At 41.0% G+C, this 19,836-nt stretch overlaps 1 protein-coding gene across 1 annotated transcript; it reads right to left on the reverse strand.

Annotated features, from left to right (window-relative positions):
- Window positions 1–16,759: 16,759 nt before the first annotated feature.
- Window positions 16,760–19,598, reverse strand: HSBP1 (heat shock factor binding protein 1). The gene is made up of 4 exons (XM_059824914.1): window positions 19,511–19,598; window positions 18,588–18,654; window positions 18,273–18,392; window positions 16,760–17,015 (listed from the first exon to the last, which is right to left on the reverse strand). Exons 1-3 carry the CDS (start codon window positions 19,553–19,555, stop codon window positions 18,274–18,276), a joined length of 231 nt encoding a protein of 76 aa, XP_059680897.1. The 5' UTR covers window positions 19,556–19,598; the 3' UTR covers window positions 16,760–17,015; window position 18,273.
- Between the last annotated feature and the right edge of the window lie 238 nt (window positions 19,599–19,836).

Genomic DNA, 19,836 nt, shown 5'->3' on the forward strand with positions numbered 1-19,836 from the left:
CTGTTCCTAATATAAAAATTTACTGCAACGTGCTGTGCTATAGTTGAAAGCAACATGGTCGTGACAGATACTTTTCTATTTTAAAATTGGCTCTTAGAGCAGGTAACAAGTGAAGGGGAGTGGAGCATGTCAAGCTGCATGCAGAGCTCAGTGGAGAAGAGGACATGGTGGAATTCAGTTTCCTGGGTAAAAGCTCTATCAGATAATACAAGAAAGCGTTGATGGAAAAGCAGGTAGACCAAGACAAATCACTAATACATATTAGGAACCAGATAGATCTGGGAGTTAGGACACTGGGCACGGGGGACTCTGGGAATTATTTCTGACTATGCTATTGAAGGGCATATAATTTCCCCACTTTGTCCCTGTTCTGCTCCACCTTTTTTTTTTTTCCTATTTATGCGGCAAGCACCAAAGAGCTGTGACTGTGGGTGCTGCAAAGTTGGATTAATGTAAGGTCTGACTTCAAACCAACTGATTGACTCAAACTCATGTCAGAGAGCTGCAATGTGCTCTTTCAGTTTGAGTGAAACAGCATGTTCAGAACGGCAAATGAAAAGCAAGGGCAGGGGTGGAAGCCTGCTGCCACTGATTTTTGGGGTAGGAGGGGTCACTAACTAACACCCCAACCCATCCCAACTCTTCTTTTGTCAGGAAGCAGCAATAGCCAGTCAGCAATTGCTGGCATAGGCAAAGTTGGCAGGAAGCCCATGGCCATTTTGTTACTCACAGCAGTCTGCTGCTCAAGGCAACTGCCTGCTTTGCCTCTACCTAGAGCTGGCCATGAAAATATACCGCTGTTAAGGACAGCCCACATAGCACATTTGTTAGTTCAATTAAATTAGCTTGAAAAGATCTCTTATGTTAAATAGATGCAGCTTTCTTACATATTCAAGGACTGTTTTTCAAGGACTGTGTGTACAACACCTAGCCTGCCAGGGCTCTGATCTCATTGAGGATCTTGAAGCAGTATCAGGAGCCGACTAAATACAATTTTACTTAGGTTGAAACAACATGTCCTTTGACTTAAGAAAATGGTACTCTGCAAAGCTGCACAAGTCTGCTATTAGTCAATGGTCCCTGTAAAAATACTCAGTGATGTTGCAGAGAGAAGGAGGATAAAACCAAACTGTCTTGTGCCAAGTGATAAAACCTTTTGCATACGGTTATACTACTATCCTTTGCCCTTATAATGCCTTTCACAGAAGGATCTTGAGACATTTTCCAGACGTTAGTTAATTAATCTCCATAACATCCCTGTGAATTAGGTGACTTATCTACTATTTTACAGACGGGCGAACTGAGGCGCATAGAGGTTAAGTGTCTTTCCCAAAGTTAAACAGTGAATTAGAGGGAAATGCTAGGAGTAAAATGAAGGGCCACAATTCTGTTTAACAGCCCTGTTCTCTCATCAACACTGTGGTTACCCAAGAAAGCTACTTCTCTCTCTCCACCATGTCCTGTTTAAAAGGAAAGTGGTTAAGTTCAAATATTTCTGTGGGTGTTTGCAAAACATTAGCTCATTAGTAAGTATTTTTCTTGTAATTTAAATACATGACATGGATTTTTGGGTATTAAGTGAAAGACTGTACTATGTAAAACAGTGATTTCTTATTTGAAGCCAATTAAATCCTCCTCATAGGGGAATAAAATTGGTTTAAAGACACCAACCCCATGTGTATGTTTTGCCATAAAAGCACTAACACCTCAAACTGAAATGTATATTTTTGAATGGCTTCTAAGTTTGGCAATATAGGCTCTCTTGTACCTTAGAGAAATTGATTTTCTGCAAATGTTCAGCAGATTTTTTTTTAATCATACTTCCCCCCCCCATCAGAAACAGAACTAGTGAATTGCTTCATATTTAAGCAGACATTCTGGACATCTGAGGATACATGTTTTATATTTGCAACTTTTGACAACCTGGGAAAAGGAGGTAGGTATTCAATACCTGTCCCACATGGTATAGCCTGTCCAAATCAATATATACAATAGGAAGGGCAGCAGTCTGATAGAGCATTGCAGTTGTAGTTGCCACCTGTTTCTTGGCAAGTACCATATTTACTGGCATAAAGCCCATTCATCTTTGAAATGCTCCAGCTGCTGATGATCTATTCTATTTTAATAAGGTGTTTAAAAATCTCCAGCTGTTTATGAAGAACCAGCGCAAAGGAGATGATCTATTTGACAGGCAGAACGTGGGTATGGGCCTCACAAATACTCCATTGTGACTTTGGTGATTAATATTGACATGTTGAATTTGGCAGCTCTTACTGAAGCAATCTACTGCCAGATGGTGAAAGAATGGAGGGAGGCTGGAAGGAGAGGCAGAGGGACTTTCCACCTGCTGCTACCCAGTCTGTAGTCGCGGTGGCTGGCACAGCTAGGGATGAAGAGGAGGCTGGAGGGTAGTACTGCTACATGATGGGCTGGGTGGGATGCACGTTCTGGTCCTGCATCCCATCTTTTGTCGATGACAAACTTAGGATAGGTCATCAGTTCTTCACCCACAAGGGAAACAAGCATCTGTGGCCTCATTCCAACCCACAACAAATTACCTTTGTTCTTCCAATTAATTTAGCCTCTGCTTAGTGTGCAGCAAATGTATAATTAGCTCTAGAAAGACAGAAATGTTATTTCAAAAAACTGTTTGAAATATCCCAAAGAGGCATTCCAGCAGGCTTTACCCAGTGTTCCTTTATCTCCATTCCCACTTTAATTACCAGTGAGCCTCCTTGTTTAATACTGTTTTATGGTGCTCTTCTTTCCTTCTCTGCTGCTATTAGAAAGTTGCTGATGTGGGAAAAATATAGAAAGTGTCATGAGAAGAATCATGGCAGAATGAGTTCATTTTGAAAAATCACTACTCAAAACTAACATGGAGGCTTGCTTTTTTTTGGTCTGAAACACCAAAACACTGAGGGACAGGGATGAATTCTCAGCAGAAGGACGCTGAATCTGCCATTCTTTCCTCTTTTTGCTTGGGGAGGTGGGAGTAGCGTGATGTGTGGAACACATCTCTTGACTGCGTATTCTCTTATGAGAGTGGAACAGTGCAGGCATAAAAGCACAACATAAATTTGACTTTCACTGTAATCAGAAATTGTGCTTATCCTGTGTTTGCCAAGATGGTGTTTGAAATTCAAGTGAATATAAGAAGAGAGAGGGTTGTTATTTTCATCCAAAGTGAGATAACAGTGTGATCTGTGGCTTTCATCTGTGGACTTCCTGCCTCACTATCCCTAGAGTCATGGGTCTTTAATATTCCAAACTGTCACCTGAGCTGGGGGGAGGAGAAGGACATCAGTAATGCACCCATCCATCCCACCTCACTCTGGTGCCAGCCGTCAGGAACAAAAAGATTTGTGTCCTCACACCATTCTGATTCTGCCTCATTGAAGTGAGTTGTTTCTGATTTGTGCTGGGGTAATAAAAGAGAATAAGATTTCTGCAGAGGAACACAGATTCTTGCTTTGCTCAGAAAGAAGTTTGAAACCTTCTTTATCTATTTTTGTAGGAGAAAGTGGGACAGAAATACTGCTTCCTATTTGGTCACCAACACAATCTCATTGCTGAGTTTCTGACCCATTTCATTTTTCAGTCAGCAAATTTACAGTAAGTAAAATACCTTCTGATTGTTGTACTGCTTGTGTTGAATTTTGCAGTACCTTCCCACCCCCATTATATCCCTAAAATGCTGTACATGTATGCCCACGTGATTTTATTCATAGTTGATATGCAGCCTATGTACTGATTGAAATACTGCTATCAGCAGTGATTTAAGACGTGATGTAAATGATACCATTCTGTCCAGTTATAACACCATGGGAAATCTGGTTGCAGTCTGACCCTGTGCTGCAACAAGAGGTCACGTTCACAAAGGTGTTACTGTTGAAATGGGTCTGTCTATCTCTTTTAGACTGAGGTCAGAGAATTACTTCCCTTAGCAAAGAAAGAGCTGAAAAAAGGGAAGCACACCATGAAGGAGACTGGCTGTGAAAAACTGAAGGACTATGTCTTAATTTGCTTAATTATGTAACTTGTAAAGTGCCTCCCCTGAGCCTAAGCAAAATATCTTTACTGTCTGAGACGTTTCTTCATCCCCAGCGGATTACCAAGTGTTATACTTACACATCCGGAAATTATCCAGCACAGGCTGGAGTACAATCACTGCTGGGTTGGGAAGTGGCACTGAAATGACCAAGGAGTTTAGGACAGGAAATGAATGATGCCATTATGCCCAATTTCAACTTCACAGGAATTTTGGGAGGCAGATTGTCAATACCCAATCTACAACTGGGTCATTGGGCTATCAAGCCTGGAGTTGAAGAGCACCCTGGAGCCTGCCATCTGTTAAGGCCTATCGGTGGCACTTACTACCACGGTATGTGAGCATCTAATGACTACAAGGAGTAAGGATCTCAGCTGTACTTCTCATCCAGAACCTGATTCTTCCCTTAACACTGTGCTGAAGCATGGCTTCATTACAGAGGGTAGAGTGCCATCTACTGAATCAGGCTGACAATGTGTTTTTGTACCTTCCTCAAAAATGTGAAACGATCTTGTACATTTATTGATTTATCCTAGTGCTCTCTGCTGACTATTCATTTAAGATAGCGCTCTGCGCTCCTTCAGTTCAGTCTGAGTCCTCCTATATGTTCTGTCTAGAGCTGAATACACTAACGATAAATAATGGACAACAACTTAGTGTTAGTAGTACAGAATAGTCACACAAGCAATTTTGAAATCACATTATTCCAACCATTTTCCTGTATGGTTTTGTGTCAGTTTGAAGACTGTTTGACAGGTTTCATAGAAAATGTCTACTCTTTATCCAAATCACATATATTTCCATCAGCTTTTAGACTCTTTTGCAGTTGTATAGCTCTTGAACTGTTAGCTGTTCGTGAACGATTATCGTATATGCCACTTACTCATAAGCTTTCCAGTTATACTGACAAACATACACAGAACATGGCTGTTCTGAGAGAGAAAGGGAATATGGGATCTACTTCGTGGTCCAGAATCCTACTGTAAATAGAGATTGATTCTTAACTCAAACAAACATTGAGGTTTTCTATAGGTAATGAATTAAATAGTACTATCCTGGGTGTTTTTAAAGGCTATCCACACCTGTCATCTAAAGGGGAAAATGGATGAGATTTGCTCTTTTAATGTAACCTAGGAGGTTTGCTATCCCATGGGCTCTAGGTTTGACAGTTGTAAATGGTTTAGCGCTGCTTCACTCCTTACCTTCAGGCAATAAATCTCTTCCTGCTCTTTGGAACAGGAAAAATCAAGGGATTGTTCTTGCTGTCATCACGAGGCTCTGACTCCAGTGTAACAACTGCAGATTCGTAGGTTGTTGAACTACCTTGCTAAAGGCTGTGGAGACATGGAAGTTTGGCTCTGAACCTTACCAAAATTCAGGGGCTAAGCTGGGTCTGGCCTATATGTCTGCTCACTGATGTAATCTCTTCAGAAGCTAATCAGTTCCAACCTGAAAAGTTGTAAAATCAAGGTGATGGCTAAAGTAGATTTGTGTATTTTCCATGCAAGCCATTTTACCTGGACTCTCAAAAACCTGGGCTAATTTCACACTGAAGCAAAACGTCAGCTGTAATAAGCTCCTGTACTAGAAATGTAGCACCAGTCCAAAGAGGTCTGCTCAGAAAAAAACATATTTCTGCTACTGAACCTATAGAAGTATTTCCTCTGTTTGAAAGATTTTTGTCACCCAGTTGACAATCCAGTTTAATACACTAGAGAACAGTGGGAATCTAATCAGCTAACATTACCATAATACTAGGATTTAACAAATGGTCATTGTAACAAGTAAGGTGGACTGATGTTTAAATAGCAATAGATATTTGGGTGAAGATTAGAGGATTTTTAGTCACAAATCCAAATTTCTTTGTTAAATAGAAATTCTAGTGACATTTGTGCAGTAATTCTGAGGAATTATACTGTCTTTAGTTTGTGATAAAGCTTAACCTGTAGGATCTCCTCCTACAGGAATACAAGAGCCTTGTTTATCACAAAAAAGTTGACCTGCTTGACCTATTCTCAGAGTTTCTGGTCTTCTACCTTGGCATGCATCATCCAAAGCCCAAAGAATTACACGTTAAGCATCATCCTTGAGGCTGGTCCAAGAGGATGGTCCAGTGGGAGCGCTGTAGGAACAGTTAAACTAAATCTGTCAGACTTCATAGCATAGTTACGCTTTGGAGCAGACTGAGAGCTGGCTGACTTCTCAAGGTACTTTCTATTTTTTTCTGATTCTAAAGACAGAATCATAGAAAACAGAGCTAGAAAAACCTTGCTGTGGTGTAATTGTGGTTAGCGGTTCCAATTTCCCATTTAATAGCAACAGACAATTTTCAAGTAGACTTGGGTTGTGTGGCATGTAGCCTTTCCCATCTTTAAAGAAAATTTCCAATAATTGTATATTTATGCTATGCTGTGAGTGTGTGTTCATCCATCACCTTGGAGTTGGAGATACTGTTTGCAGTACCCTGAGGTGAAGCACATATCATCTGTGTCCTTGCAGTGAGGGCATGTGCCCTCAACCCATTCTCCCTCTGAGAACTGAAATTCCCTGTTTATCTCCAAATAACAATTTTTCTACTCAGACCCAGTTAATACATGCTAACCTTAGTGTAAACAGTTTTTCATAGATAAATTCCCTCAGGAAAACTTTCTGCTTGATTTTTGTTGAGTTACTTAGCTGTAATCATGCAGAATTCTCTGGGTTTTTAGCCGTGTGCCTCCTGCAGAGGTGTTCTGCCTGCTAATGATAGGCACTCAAGCTGTTCTTTTTGTTTAGGCAAGGGCACTTGAAGGACAACTCTTTACTTTTACCATTCCCTCCTATCTTGTACAAGAAAAACTGCGGAACTTTTGCAAAGTGCCACAGTCCCTTTGCTTAGTAAACCTTCCTCGGAAAATATATGGGTGTTGCTATCAAGAATGAGCCACTTGTTTCTGTGGCTTTTAAGAGGTTGCTCTAGGGAGAGATTTCCATCCTTTTCTGAGACAAGCTGTAAAACAGTAAGAAAAAGACTAACTGATACCAAAAATGAAAGCTTTCTGTCTGCAGAATGAAGATTCATTACATAAACACCAGGCAGATCTTTAAGAGTGAATTTGGAGTATGCAGTGAAAATAACTCTTCACTTAGTTCTAGGCAAAGCTGTCTCCTTCAAACTATCTGCTCCTTTTTATAGGAATCAGGCTTATTTAGCAGGGTGTTTGAGACAGCCGTGTTGCCAACATAGAAAAGGTTGCTACAGTCCTTGCTGTGCCACTATGAAGCATTGCACTACACTTTTGCCTTCTCCAAGGCAGGCACCAGCCTTGTAAATCCCAGTTCCAATGCAAGTCCCTCTGCTACCTGAAATGGCAACTCCCCTGTGGGTAACTGGCACTGAATCATATCTACATGTTCCTTTGAAGGGGCAAAGACTTGCACCTGTGCCAACTGTTTTTTGAGACATGGATGCACATGCTCTACACTGCTGCCGTCTCCCTGTGCCTTTCAAGCAATCATCTGCAGTATCTCTCCTTTCTTGGAGGAATTCGGGGAGGATGTGAACAGTTGCCCCCCTCTTCTGCAAAGAGCACAAGTACGTTATATCCTTCTGCTAGACAAGTAGTTAGTCTGAGATGCTTGAGAATGTATATTCCAATAGTGGACTATATTTATACACAATATGTCTTGAACAAGAAAAGATAATGAATCACTTTGCCAGCTGTACACATGCAATTAGTAAAGCATTAGTAATACAGGGGATGGTAGCCCCTGTGTTAACGTTGCCTGCTGGCTAAATTCCTATAAAGAAGCTTCTCCTCAAAATCTCACTCCTTTCTTTGCCAATGCTCAGAATACAAAATCATTTATCCTGCAACAGTGATTCTGTCTCCTTGTTTATCTAGCGCATTGTTTCCTTTAGTAGTGAATGAATGGAACTCAGGGCCGTGTTAGAGGCTTCAAAATATGCGGTGTGCTTCAGTGATCCAAACCCCCTAATATCTTCTCATTGCAGGGTTGCGCACAGTGAAACAAAGTCAGTGCAAAGAATGGAGGAAAATCTTCAGAAACTGAAGGTGCAGGTAATGCAAAGAGGAAAATGAGCAAATAGCCTCTGACACCTTCAGACTTGGCTATCTGGATCCTAAGATTTCTGTAGCACGGTATGTGGCGACTGCTTGCTCTCCCTGCCCGGAAAGATAGGCTGTTTGTTTAACAGCTCAGTTTGAAGAGATTTAGTTGATGCCTGATAATTTTAGCATTCATGGCAGGAGTAACTGCACCTATATATTCCCTGTAGAGCTCTAGATTCACCTGTTACTGATGTTGAATAATCATTCTTTCCAGGTATAAAACATGGGGTTCCAGCGGGGAAAATCTGCAGGAAAAGCCAGCGAGGTGAATACGTTTGGGTATTAAACATGGCTGAGAGGGATTTCAAATTCTAATCGTGACTTTTCCTGAAGTATTTGTTCTGCCCTATCAGCTAATACAGCAATGGTGCATGCATTAACATCCTGAAATTGAAATAGAGATCAAGGGTATAGAGTATAAATTGGTTTTAGAGCATAACGTTAAATAATCAAACCATGCTGGAGCAGCCTCTGTGACAAAATGACTTACATTTTTGGTGCTGCTTTTTAAATGTGATTATGCATTTTAATTGTTTAACTTCAGTCTATGGAGTAGTTTCAAAGATGTTTTAAAATAACTTATGGCATGAAAAGCCTCCTGATTTTTAAATATGCCTCAGGTTCAATAAATTTGTTTTTCATTTGGTGTGATGTGTGAAACAGTGATTTTGTTCAGTGCTTTTGGGGGGGTGGAACAGGATTTCCTAAAACACTCTGGATCAACAAGGCTGCAAATGGTGTGAAGATGGTAGGAATTTCCATTCTGTTTGTTGTCTTGTATCACTGGAAGAACACAGAGCTCCTATAAATTTCACAGTGTTTGGAAGAACAGGACACTTCTGCTAGTCCAAGCCTTAGAAGGAACAGCATTGGGACATAGAGGGCCTCCAAATAAAGACGCAAAGGTGACTGGTTTGTCTTGCTCCACTCCTTCAGCCATTCATCTCATCGTTATCTCCATGAAGCAGAGCCCTCTCCCCAGTCCCAGGTGGCCCAACCGAATGCAGAACCAATTACAAACCTCGGTGAATGTGCTTCAACAGTGTCCATATCCCCTCCCATGAACATAAGGCAGGAGCAGGTTAATCTGGAAACACACCTCACAAGCTCAATAATGTGTGAAAACTGAGATTTAAATCTGCACTTTGTTTGGTTTTGCTCCTCACTATTCAGAGAGCAGAAAACCATAATTTATAGTGCCAATTGTCAGTAGTTATAACCAAATCCTTGCTTAAAACACTGGAAAGATGATACAAAAAAAAAAAAGGCAGATGGTGTCCTTCTGCTAAATATTGTTTACTGTTGCCTGTTGTTTTAGAAGTGCTCAAAATGGAATTTAACCAAGAGCTTTATTGTGCAAGCAACAGACCTTTCCTTCAAGGGCTTCAATTTACTACATTTCTTGCTAATGAGTGGCACTAATAATCTAACTTGTCAATCACCTTGAATCCCAGAGTGTCTTCACGGGGGATGTAGGGGGGAAGGCCTTGATCATGTCTGGGATCTCTATGAAGCAATTAAAACTTCATGGTCATATTCACTTCCACAGTTGCTCAGTAGTGAAGTCTTAAACTGCTGTCTTGATTTTTATTCAGGTTTTGACCTGAAAGAAAAACAATGTTAATGTGAAGACCTTGTATAAAAATAAAATTAAGAACATTTAAAACCAGATTATCAAAGGTACCCCAATTATCTCCTCCACTGCCACCTTCAAGACTCAAAGAATTGAAGAGCTCTTACTTATGGATTTTGTACTGGTTCTGAATATATTTTTTATTAAAATGTTCCATTAAAAAGGTGAGAATTAGGGCTACTCATGAAGAAGAGCCCAATTCTGTACCTTCTCATATGACAGGGTAACACTAATAATTTGGAAAAAGGACTTGCAAAGAATTTCCAGAGCAGTGAATCCTGTTCAAGGATCTACGGTTAATTGTCTTTTAAAATGCACCTAATTCCCAGTTGCATGGTACACTTGTCGAATTTATTAAAATGACACATCTATTTGTAACCCTCTGATAAGAACCTGATTAAATTTTTTGCCTGACTTGTTGGAATCCCAATGATGTCCCTTCTAATAAATGTTGATTACATTTGTCATTAATTTTAACATTTGAAGTCCCATTAATTTTTTTAGAAGATTCAGTCTGATTTATAATATGTTTTGCGTGTCAATAGCAGGAGGGCTGGCTTCACTGGAAAACGCGTAAGGTTTTGGGTTGGTTATTCCCCCCTTATATCACATTAACATTCATTAACAATCACTCTTCCAGTTGTTGGAACTAGGTATGTTTTTAAAAGATAGTAACATGACTGAGGTCTTGGACTTGTATTTCTCAGCATGAATTTAGGCAAGCAAGCACTCAGGTCATTTTCTCTTTGGTGACCAGTCATTTGCATTAAAAATTTACTGCTCTCTAGAGCCAGGAAGAAATTCACATACTTCTTCCTAAAAGATCTGGCGATGAGCCTTGAAGGGTCTTCTTTCTGGTACTTCACGAGTGAACAAAATCCTTGCAGAATCAATCTGTTTGCAAAGATCAATGACATTTGCGCTTTTGGGCCTTAGATATTTAACTATTGCAGTGCTCTTTGATTTTTTCTTATTGCCTTCTACCTCTAAAGAATACTTTTAGGAGTGAACCTGTTGTGAAGAGAGGATTTGGCTGAGGTTCAGCCTCTTACAGTCTAATTGAATTGGGCACCTGTTGTATGATATAAAACTTACCCTGTTTTATAGCAGTTGGCAAACTAAATAAATTGCTGTTCTCCTGTGGAGCAGCCTCTTGGGAAGGTAGCGAATGCTCCTTCCTTACTGCCACTGCGATGTGTCATATGTCAGAGCTCAGACCACGATGGACACTTCATCACACACAGTCTTCATACGTGGAGTCTTAAATCCCTAGAAACTATCAGCTAGCCTCATGTCTTAAAGTTGTCTCTTTTTCCTCTGTGTTACCAGTTGCTTTAATTTTCCCAAACTACACAATGTCTATCCTGGATATCCTTGGCCTCCTGACTTCTCAAAGTGCATGTAAAAATAAATGAACAAACAAAAACTTCCTGGAAACCTTCCTGTGTTGCTCCCAAGGAACTGATATTTCTATGCCAGTGGCTAGAGAACAGCTGAATTCAGCAAGTTCCTCCAGGGTGATGGTGCAGGTTAAAATGCAAAAAGCTTCCCTAATATGCTTCAAAACCAAACACGACTGCAAGAGAAATAAGCAAAATATTTATTAGAGCTGTGTGGGAATCAGAAACTTTTATCCGTTGGGAAAGTCATATTCTTAGAGAAGGAGGAATTGGACTGAGGTGCCCTGCAGATGAATTACTCTGAGCCCGAGCAACTGGAAATGTCAGCTGGCAGAATACCAGACAGGTCTTTGTCAGTAATCCACCTAGCCTGAGCTGGTGATATTCCTACGTGCCACGAGACAGCAGTTGGACAAACATTTCTCCACTTGACACCTACATATAACAGAATGCTATGCTGCATCAAAATTCAGGATACCTTTTGCTGCAGACTATGCAGCACGTGTGTTTTTTCTTATCTAAACTCTTCAGGGAATTCAGATGTGACGGAGCAGAGCCTTATGTTGCGAGTACACCTGCCTGCCTACCTGTTTTGGGAGACAAACAAGTGCTATAGTCTGTCTCAAGTGGTTTTTGCAGGTCACTTTTAAGAAAGATTTAAACCTAAGGCCTCACTCAGCCACTGATCTGCTGTGAAGCCTTCAGTAATTTGTCTCATCTCTTTTGCCTCCACTGTTCAGGTAGCTCCTTGCCTGTTTTCTCCATTTTGCCCTTAAAAGGATAGCTTAGTTTGCTGTATTTTCCATATCTGTACGGGGCTTGCACAAAAGGGTCACAGGCCTTCCTTCCAGACTTGTCGTGTTAACACCTATGAATCTGAGTCTTGAGAAACACTTAACTCCACCACTTCTCCAGTTGCTATTTCGAACAGGATTTAATCTCTTGAGCAAAGACTGTATATTCTACAGCTTTGTAAACTGAAGAAATTTTTAAACATGTATCTAACTACAAGAGCTTCATAAATAAAAATGTCAGGTCTGTAGCAAAATTACATAAAAGAACACTTTCTATTAATACACGTGCATTTTTCAGTGACAATACCTGTTTAACCATTCTTATCTCAGAGTGCTCATATGGTGTGAAGTGTCTATTCCCATGCTTTATTTTCCAAATGACCTAATTTCATTAACTCTACATCGGAGTCAGAAAAAAAAATCTCAGCAAGCGTCAGGTCTTTTTAGAACACAGCAAGACTTAAAGCACAGGAAGGGATTTGTGTATCCTATTAATTTTCTTAATTGTAAACAAAGCCTCAGTGTCTTTTGTAATAACATTTCACAACAGCATGTGGCTCATTAAAGGCCTAACATCTGAACTTGTACATTAACGGTAACCAAATAATTAATCTGAGTAGTGTTCCTTCTATTAGTGAGCGTGTGCCACTAGAAGGCAGTATCTGCTAGAGTTATAATCTTGAGGAAAAGCAAAAAGCTTCATTAAATAATTCCATGTGAATACCTCCAGAAAAACTGCAGACTCAGGTGTAATTTTAGGGAGAGGACAGGCAGTGTCTCTGGCCTTCGTTACAGGTGTTCCACAGCAGAACCATACAGAATCAAAATTATTTTCTTTTTGAAGACAGAGAGTCAAATGTGTTTGCAATATGAGGGAACGAATTTTGTGAGCTTTCAAATTTGGAGGAAGAACCAGTGAATGACTTCAGCACTCCCCCAGGGTTTGGAAGACAGGAGGGCTAGGTGTCTTACTGGTTTCCACAGTAATCTCAGGCAAACCAATTCCCCGTGCCTCATTCCATCCAAGTAAAGGAACCAATGGTAGTACTTTACTGGGAGTGTTGAGATAGTAAGTCTAGAGGAAGCCAGATAACATGAATTTGCACAAATGTTACCAGTCTTCACTGCCAACAATAGATTGTGAGAATTGCAAGGTGAAGTCCAAGTGATTTCTCATGCAGTCCGACCCAAAGCAGGCAGCAACGCAGGCACTGGTATGTGCCAGGCGTCTGGCAGACCTGGGTTCAGCTCCGGGAAAGGAGGGCTTCGAAACCAGCTCTTGCAGACAGCGAGTGTCATAGTTTAGTGTGTCTCTCTGGCCTGCAACCAGCCTCATTCAGTGCATGGACCAGATGGTATTAGTTGAAGAGCTATCTGCGTGCAGTCTTATTTACTGTACATTGTCTTTAGGGCAGAGATTAAATGAAAAATCCTCTTAAGGATACCATAATTCTGGATCACTTATCAGTGGGCCTAAGTGTTTCAAAACACAGATTTATTGTAACACTATTCCTCTGTACTGAAAGTATCATTCCTGCTATAAATATAGGAATTAAGACACGAGACGAGACGGGAGTTTCAAATTTCTTTCTGTTGCCCAGTGTAAAATGCATAGGCCACACATCTCCCATTATCTTCAACTTGTTTCTGGGTTCTCAGGTCTTAAGTCTAGTGTTCTGAAAACAATACTGCTATTAATGATTGGCTATGAAAACTGTGGTTGAAGACTTGCATGGTGTCACTCATAATTCCTGTCATAGAAAAAAATGAGTCTATTTGCTGTTCCTAATGTAGATCTTTTGTGAAAGAGCATCTATATATAGTTACCTGGAGACAGTTTGGAAACAATGGCTTTTTCCTCAGTAATAGCTGAAATTGAGCTCTGAAGAGTCAGAGTGGAAGAGAAGCTGGGGTTGAAGAGCATGGTAGCAATGGAAATTTGGAGAAGTGGTGAGAGGTGAGAGCAGAGCCGATAGACAGGAGCAGGAGGGGTTCTGTCTTCTCCATCCTTAGCTGCTCTTCCTTTTCCCCATAAATGCAGGACCTGTAGACTCTGCTTGTGCTGTGTAATTCCATACCTCATGCTCACTTACAAAAAGTAGCATTGCTATCCCCTTGCTTGCTGCTTGGGCTAGGATGGGAAAGAACGAAGCAAGTGGCAAGCTCAAGAGGGCGCATTTTCCACCTCTCACCTCCTCCTGGATGGCACCTGTTACACCAGAAACCCCTTCCCCTCCTGCAGGTAGGCAGGAGGCAGACACGCGGGGATACCCATGCTCACTCACACAGGCAGAGCAGACAATCTGCTGCCATAGCATGGCTCTGCTGTGCCCATGAGTTACAGTAGGTCTGCTCGAAGTTACACCAGCTTTGAACTGCAAACTGGAAGATGCAGAATCCACCATGCCTGCTTGTACCAGGAAATTGGTGCAGGGTGCATTTCATCCGTAACTGTTTGTGAAAATAAACCGTAGAAGGTAAATATGTCAATGATAAAATCCAAGTGTATGCAACCATGATGCCAGGTAGCAGAAAACATCTCTTAAAGTAGAAAGTGCTGATATAGACCTTGGCGTAGAGATAAATAACTAAAAAATGCAAGCTGCAGTTTCAAAGTACAGTCCTAACCAAAACACAGCACTACATAGTTTGATTTAAATGAATAAATGGAACAGCTTTCTTTATATTCTTATAAGGAAGACAGTCCCTATTCACGAGCTTGACCCTCAGACTTTTTTTTTTTTCCTTTGGAAGTGGGGCAGCCCAGTAGAAAGGACAAATATTTGTCAGATAAGATGTGAACCAGCACAGTGAGAAAAGAACCAAGGACACTATTATTTTGTAAAGTGTTACCAAATCCGTATAAAGTAACACTTAAGAAGAGTCATTTTCTGCTTTGCTTTGTGTATTAAACTAACTGCACTTTAGGAAATTGTGGCCAAAAGGGATTCTACTTTGGCTTGCATGTGCTGTTTATATATAGAAGCTCTATCACTGGTTCGGAGTAAGAATAAAAAGTGTTTCTCAAAAATATGCAGTATTTTAAGAGCTACAAGTAACACCTTCCTGTCTGAAAGGCTTGAATTGAATTATTACTTTTCAAAATCAGTTAAGTGTTAAAGAAGGAAAACTACCCCTGCTGAAAAGTGTTTCGAATCTTAAAGCTGATACAATTTTCCATTAAGTTGTTCTGACAAAACAAACTTCAGGAAAGCAGGCTTCAGGAAAGCTCCTGCTGTATATAGGGTAGTGCAAGCAAATTCAAGAACGACCGTTTCTCCTACAGGAGGAAGGTGGCCAGATGAGAATTTATAGTCGTATAAACATCATACAAAATGATCCTCTACTTTATTACGCTTTCCTATGAATTTGGTCTATATTGTCATTACCTAGTAAAATCCAGATTTGACAGGGCATGAATCATGCTCACCTGTTTATTAGACAGAACACACCTATATTCTAGACTACATTCTATAAGCAGAGGCTGTGCTAAAGTCTTTCCATAACATGCAACTAAATACAATCTCACATATGATATACTAACACTAGATTTTGCCTTAATATATATGACCTGACTATTTGTTACCACATAACAGTTTATTAGATTTTTTTAAATGACATTACAAAGAGCCTAAGGCTGGTATTACAAGGTATATTGATACATTTCCTATGTTCACAAAATTCCCCTATTATTAAGAGCTTTTATTACAATTTCCCCTCAGTTTTGAAAAATGACCTGTCATATTGCCTTCATAATACACAGGTGCTAATCTGGTGGCATTCAAAGAGCAGTCTTAAGTGTGGTCTGCACGTAACTGCTGACTGCCACTAGTGCTTTCTTAAATTAATATTTCAAGCTGGAGGAGCATCGCAATGATTGTCAGTAATATCTGACATTGGTCATTTTTCTTCACAAGTAACATAGTACAGACTCTCTAAATACACTTTTTATTGCCGAAATACTCTAATGTAATCCATAAAACTCCAGGCCCATAAATGTGGATATGATTATAAAAGCAAACACCTTTCTAAACCAAATATTTTTAACAGTTCCAGCTAGTTATTATTCAAAGAGAAGCAAGGCTTTACAATTCTAACTGGATTGTCTCCTTTTTTTGTTCATTGCTTTGTTAGCAAACTGTTTTGTACAACGAGCCAGTGATTTAAACTGAAGGACCACATAGAGACACTCCCACAATCCCATCCCTACTCTGTCCAGTATCACTATTTTAACCATAATTACTGTTCAAAGGTGATGCTAAATGACATATTGTCAGTTTCAAAGCAGAGTTTTACAGTGTTAAAAAACTTAAAACCCATAGTGAGATTTTTCATAGTTAATAGTTCCTTGTCTGTCTAAATACAACAGATTTGAATGGCAGTGGTTGCTCAACTGTGTACAAATGCCTCTACTGTTAAATCTCTATTTCTGGTTTATGTTCTAGGAACATACAGGTAAGGTAACACCAGGAGTATGAGAGATGATTTTGATGTTCAGTGTCTTATGTTACCAAAATCACCTTATTACATTTATGAGAAAACAACACATAGTCCTCAACTATAGTCCTTAACTAGTTGAGTGACTGATGCTTAGAGCTAAGATTAATGCCAAGTTTCAATCTTGTGCTTCACTCCACAAAGTTACGTAGGACAGGTTAAGATTTCCATTTAATGGGAGTCACTGGATGTTTAGCTATCAAAAATGAAATGTCTAGAAAAAGTATGAGAAAGGCAAAAAAGTGACGTCACAAAAAAAATACACCCAGTAGTTGAGATCCACAAGATCTGTGTTTTAATAACACAACTAATTGATCCTCGTAACAAGAATTCAAAAAGTGAAATTACAGTACACAAATCAAAATATAAACTAACCTATCCCTAACTATACAATATACATTAGGAATGCAAGCTCTGTAACAATATAAAAATGCTTTTACGCACAGCAGTTGCAAAAAGCTGTTCTGTAATTCCAAGGATTTGTAGAAAAAAAAAGTTTTCCAGGATTCATCTTAAGTTACTGGCAACCTGTTGGAAAAAAATAATAATTAAAAAAATGTTACTGAGAAGAATTAAAAGATTCATGTTCATCAGAAATTTTCATTTGTGGGGTTTTTTCATTTGTGGGGTACATACAGGCTAAGGGAACTGGCACTGGGGGCAGTGAAGCCCATAATAATTGGTGTTTCTGTCACAAAAAGTAGGTACCTTAACAAGACATATACCTGTTTCAAACACACATGCCTATTATACAGGCTGTATAGTATTCTAGACGTGAGCTCAAGATTTCAAGCCTGAGAGTCTGAGACATATCTTACTTAGCCACCTTAAAAAAAAAGGTTACTCTAACATGATACATGTAGTATTTTATTTACCAGTTGCCTTCCATGGATTACAAAACCCAAGCTCTATACAAACTGAAGTGAAATCATAGTGCTCAGTTACTGTAATTCAGCACCACACACACGCCTTGTTTATGCTGTAACAGTTTTGGCACTCTTGCATTGCCCCCATCTTCTGAAATGCCTTTAGCAACTGTTTTAAATGCTATGTGTGGTGCTACCTGATCACTTGAATTTATTTACATGTTTTGTACTAGATTTTGAACTGCTGCTTGCCAAGTAGATCAAACATCTACTTCTCCGATGTTTCTGTGTAATATACGGGCAGGTTATCAATTAAGAAATTACATAAGAAGAATATATAATAATAACACATTTTAGTAACACATATAACAGTAACCACATTTCTTTTTCCAGGGAGCGTTGCCCTAGACTACACCTTGCCTCATGTCTGACTGTTGTCTTACACTGTCCAAGTCAGGACCTTCTGCTTTGCAGTGATATGTGTGAGTCACGTATTCCCAGCAAGCTCCTAACTTACACAGGAGGAATTTACAACTGATCAACAGTAACTCACTCAGTAGTTCCCATCTCCTCTCCTTCCCATGCTGCAAAGACATTATTTCAGATCTTACTAAGAGTACCAGAATGAGTGAGTAACAAAGGATGAGTACAGCTATTGCACTTCCTCAAAACTAATGAGACGTGAAGAAAATAACTCTCCTCCCAACACTGGCAAAGAAAACATCCTTGCTGAAGAGGCTAGTAGGAACCTGCTGAGGAGAACTTCTTAAAACTTCTTGTATTATAATGTACAGAACTGCTCTGAATTAATTTCAGACTACCTCACAAATCAAAGGAAAAATTCTATCTATCTACATTGAAGTCAGTAATTTCAAGTGACCTGAGGATTTGTTTTAAGGCTAGCAAGCAATTGTCTCACTTTAGCTCTTGTTAGTAGCAGGGGTCTTGTTCTCGCCTTCCAATTCTTCCACTCCTGCTTGTGTCATGAGGTCTGCTATGTTCTTCTCCAGGTCATCTATGCGACAGCTCATGTCATCAAGTTCACTAGCGTTAAGGAACATGACTGCAATCCAATAGTGGCTGGGTTTTTTTGTTTGTTTGTTTTTTATTACAGCTTTGCTCAAACTCTTATGGTCACTTTAAATTTAATCTTACAAATCTCACTGGTAAACATACTTTAAAATACTTGTGCATCTGTAGTGTATAGCACCTATCTGACTTTAAAAAAGGATATTTCTTCCAATTATTTGGTCGGACATGGTTTGAAATTTGTCCTGCATTTGCTGAAGCAATGTCTGCACCTAATAGAAAAGAAGAAAATAAGTCTGTTTTGTTTTCATTAGAGGTTGTTACAGTATTTAATCTCATTTAATGAGGCAAGCACAATGTTTTCTTTCATTGCTGAGCTCAACTGTGCACAAACTCTGCAGTATAATTCCGTATTTAAGTATCATATTTTTACATATATATGAATGTACACACAGGAGAACTGAGGCTTACATTAAAGAATTTTAAGATCCAGAAAATGCCTGCGTTTCACAACCAGGACTAAACCCACAACAGCTGCTTCCAGCGTCACATGTTAATCACCTGATGACACCTTATCGATATCAGAGTAGCAGCCTTTCTGTCCACGCTCCCAAACACTCGCTCTTAACCATATCCCTCCCAGACACAGGTAACTCCTCTTGCGCAAGGAGCCGCAGCCGTCCTCGCTGGCAGCACAGCCAGCCTGGGAGGCGGCACTAGCAGAGCACTTCAGGTAAGCGAGTGGCTTTAGTGCTGCGATGGGAAACACGACTGTAGCTGCGCTCTGACCTGAGCCCTCCCTGAGGGACTCGGCAGCAACAACTCTACAGTGGAAGCGGTTTATCATAAGACCCGGGGAAAAAGGCGCAGGCAACACCACAAGCCCAACAGCCCCTCCAACAGCAGTCAGACGCGGGCCACCCAAGCTCGGCCGTGCCGGGCCCCCGGAGGTAACGCCAGGGCCCGCGAACGGGGCGAGGCCGGAGGCTTCTACCCTTTTCTGCCGGGGCCTCTCCTCAGGGAGGCCGCGGCCCGCCCGCCCCGCGCTCTGCGGCCGCCCCGGGGCGGCGCTCTGCGCAGCGCTCCCCGCTCCCCCCGAGGCGGTGGACCCGGGCCCGGCGGCCTCACCACGGCAGTGAGGTCCTGCACGGTCTTCGGGTCGGTCTCGGCCATGGTCGGCTCAGGCGTCTCGGCGGGCGCTCCGGTCCCGGCTCCCGTCTCCACGGCAGCGGCGCTTCCGGGCCGCGCCTCGCGCCTTCCGCCGCCGCCTCTCGCGAGAAGGGACGAGCCGAGGGGCATTCTGGGAAGTGTAGTCCGCGCCGCCTCAGGGCCTGAGGGGCGAGGGTGGGGACGGGGGAGCGCCGGCCGGCGGCCGGGAAAACCCGCCGGCAGCCCCGTCTCCAGGCTGCCCGCTCCCCCCCGCACCCGCCCTTGTGGCGGGGAGAGCGTCCCCC

Source organism: Gavia stellata, chromosome 15, assembly GCF_030936135.1.
Source record: "Gavia stellata isolate bGavSte3 chromosome 15, bGavSte3.hap2, whole genome shotgun sequence".
Taxonomy (NCBI): domain Eukaryota; kingdom Metazoa; phylum Chordata; class Aves; order Gaviiformes; family Gaviidae; genus Gavia; species Gavia stellata.

Excerpts from the sequence above, each read along its gene's own strand:
- HSBP1 (XM_059824914.1), bottom strand. The coding sequence starts at position 19,555 with ATGGCCGAGACCGACCCGAAGACCGTGCAGGACCTCACTGCCGTG. Across the intron at positions 18,655-19,510 it reads TGCAGGACCTCACTGCCGTG|GTGCAGACATTGCTTCAGCA; the intron begins GTGAGGCCGCCG and ends CTTTTCTATTAG. Across the intron at positions 18,393-18,587 it reads CGACCAAATAATTGGAAGAA|TTGATGACATGAGCTGTCGC; the intron begins ATATCCTTTTTT and ends ACGCTAGTGAAC.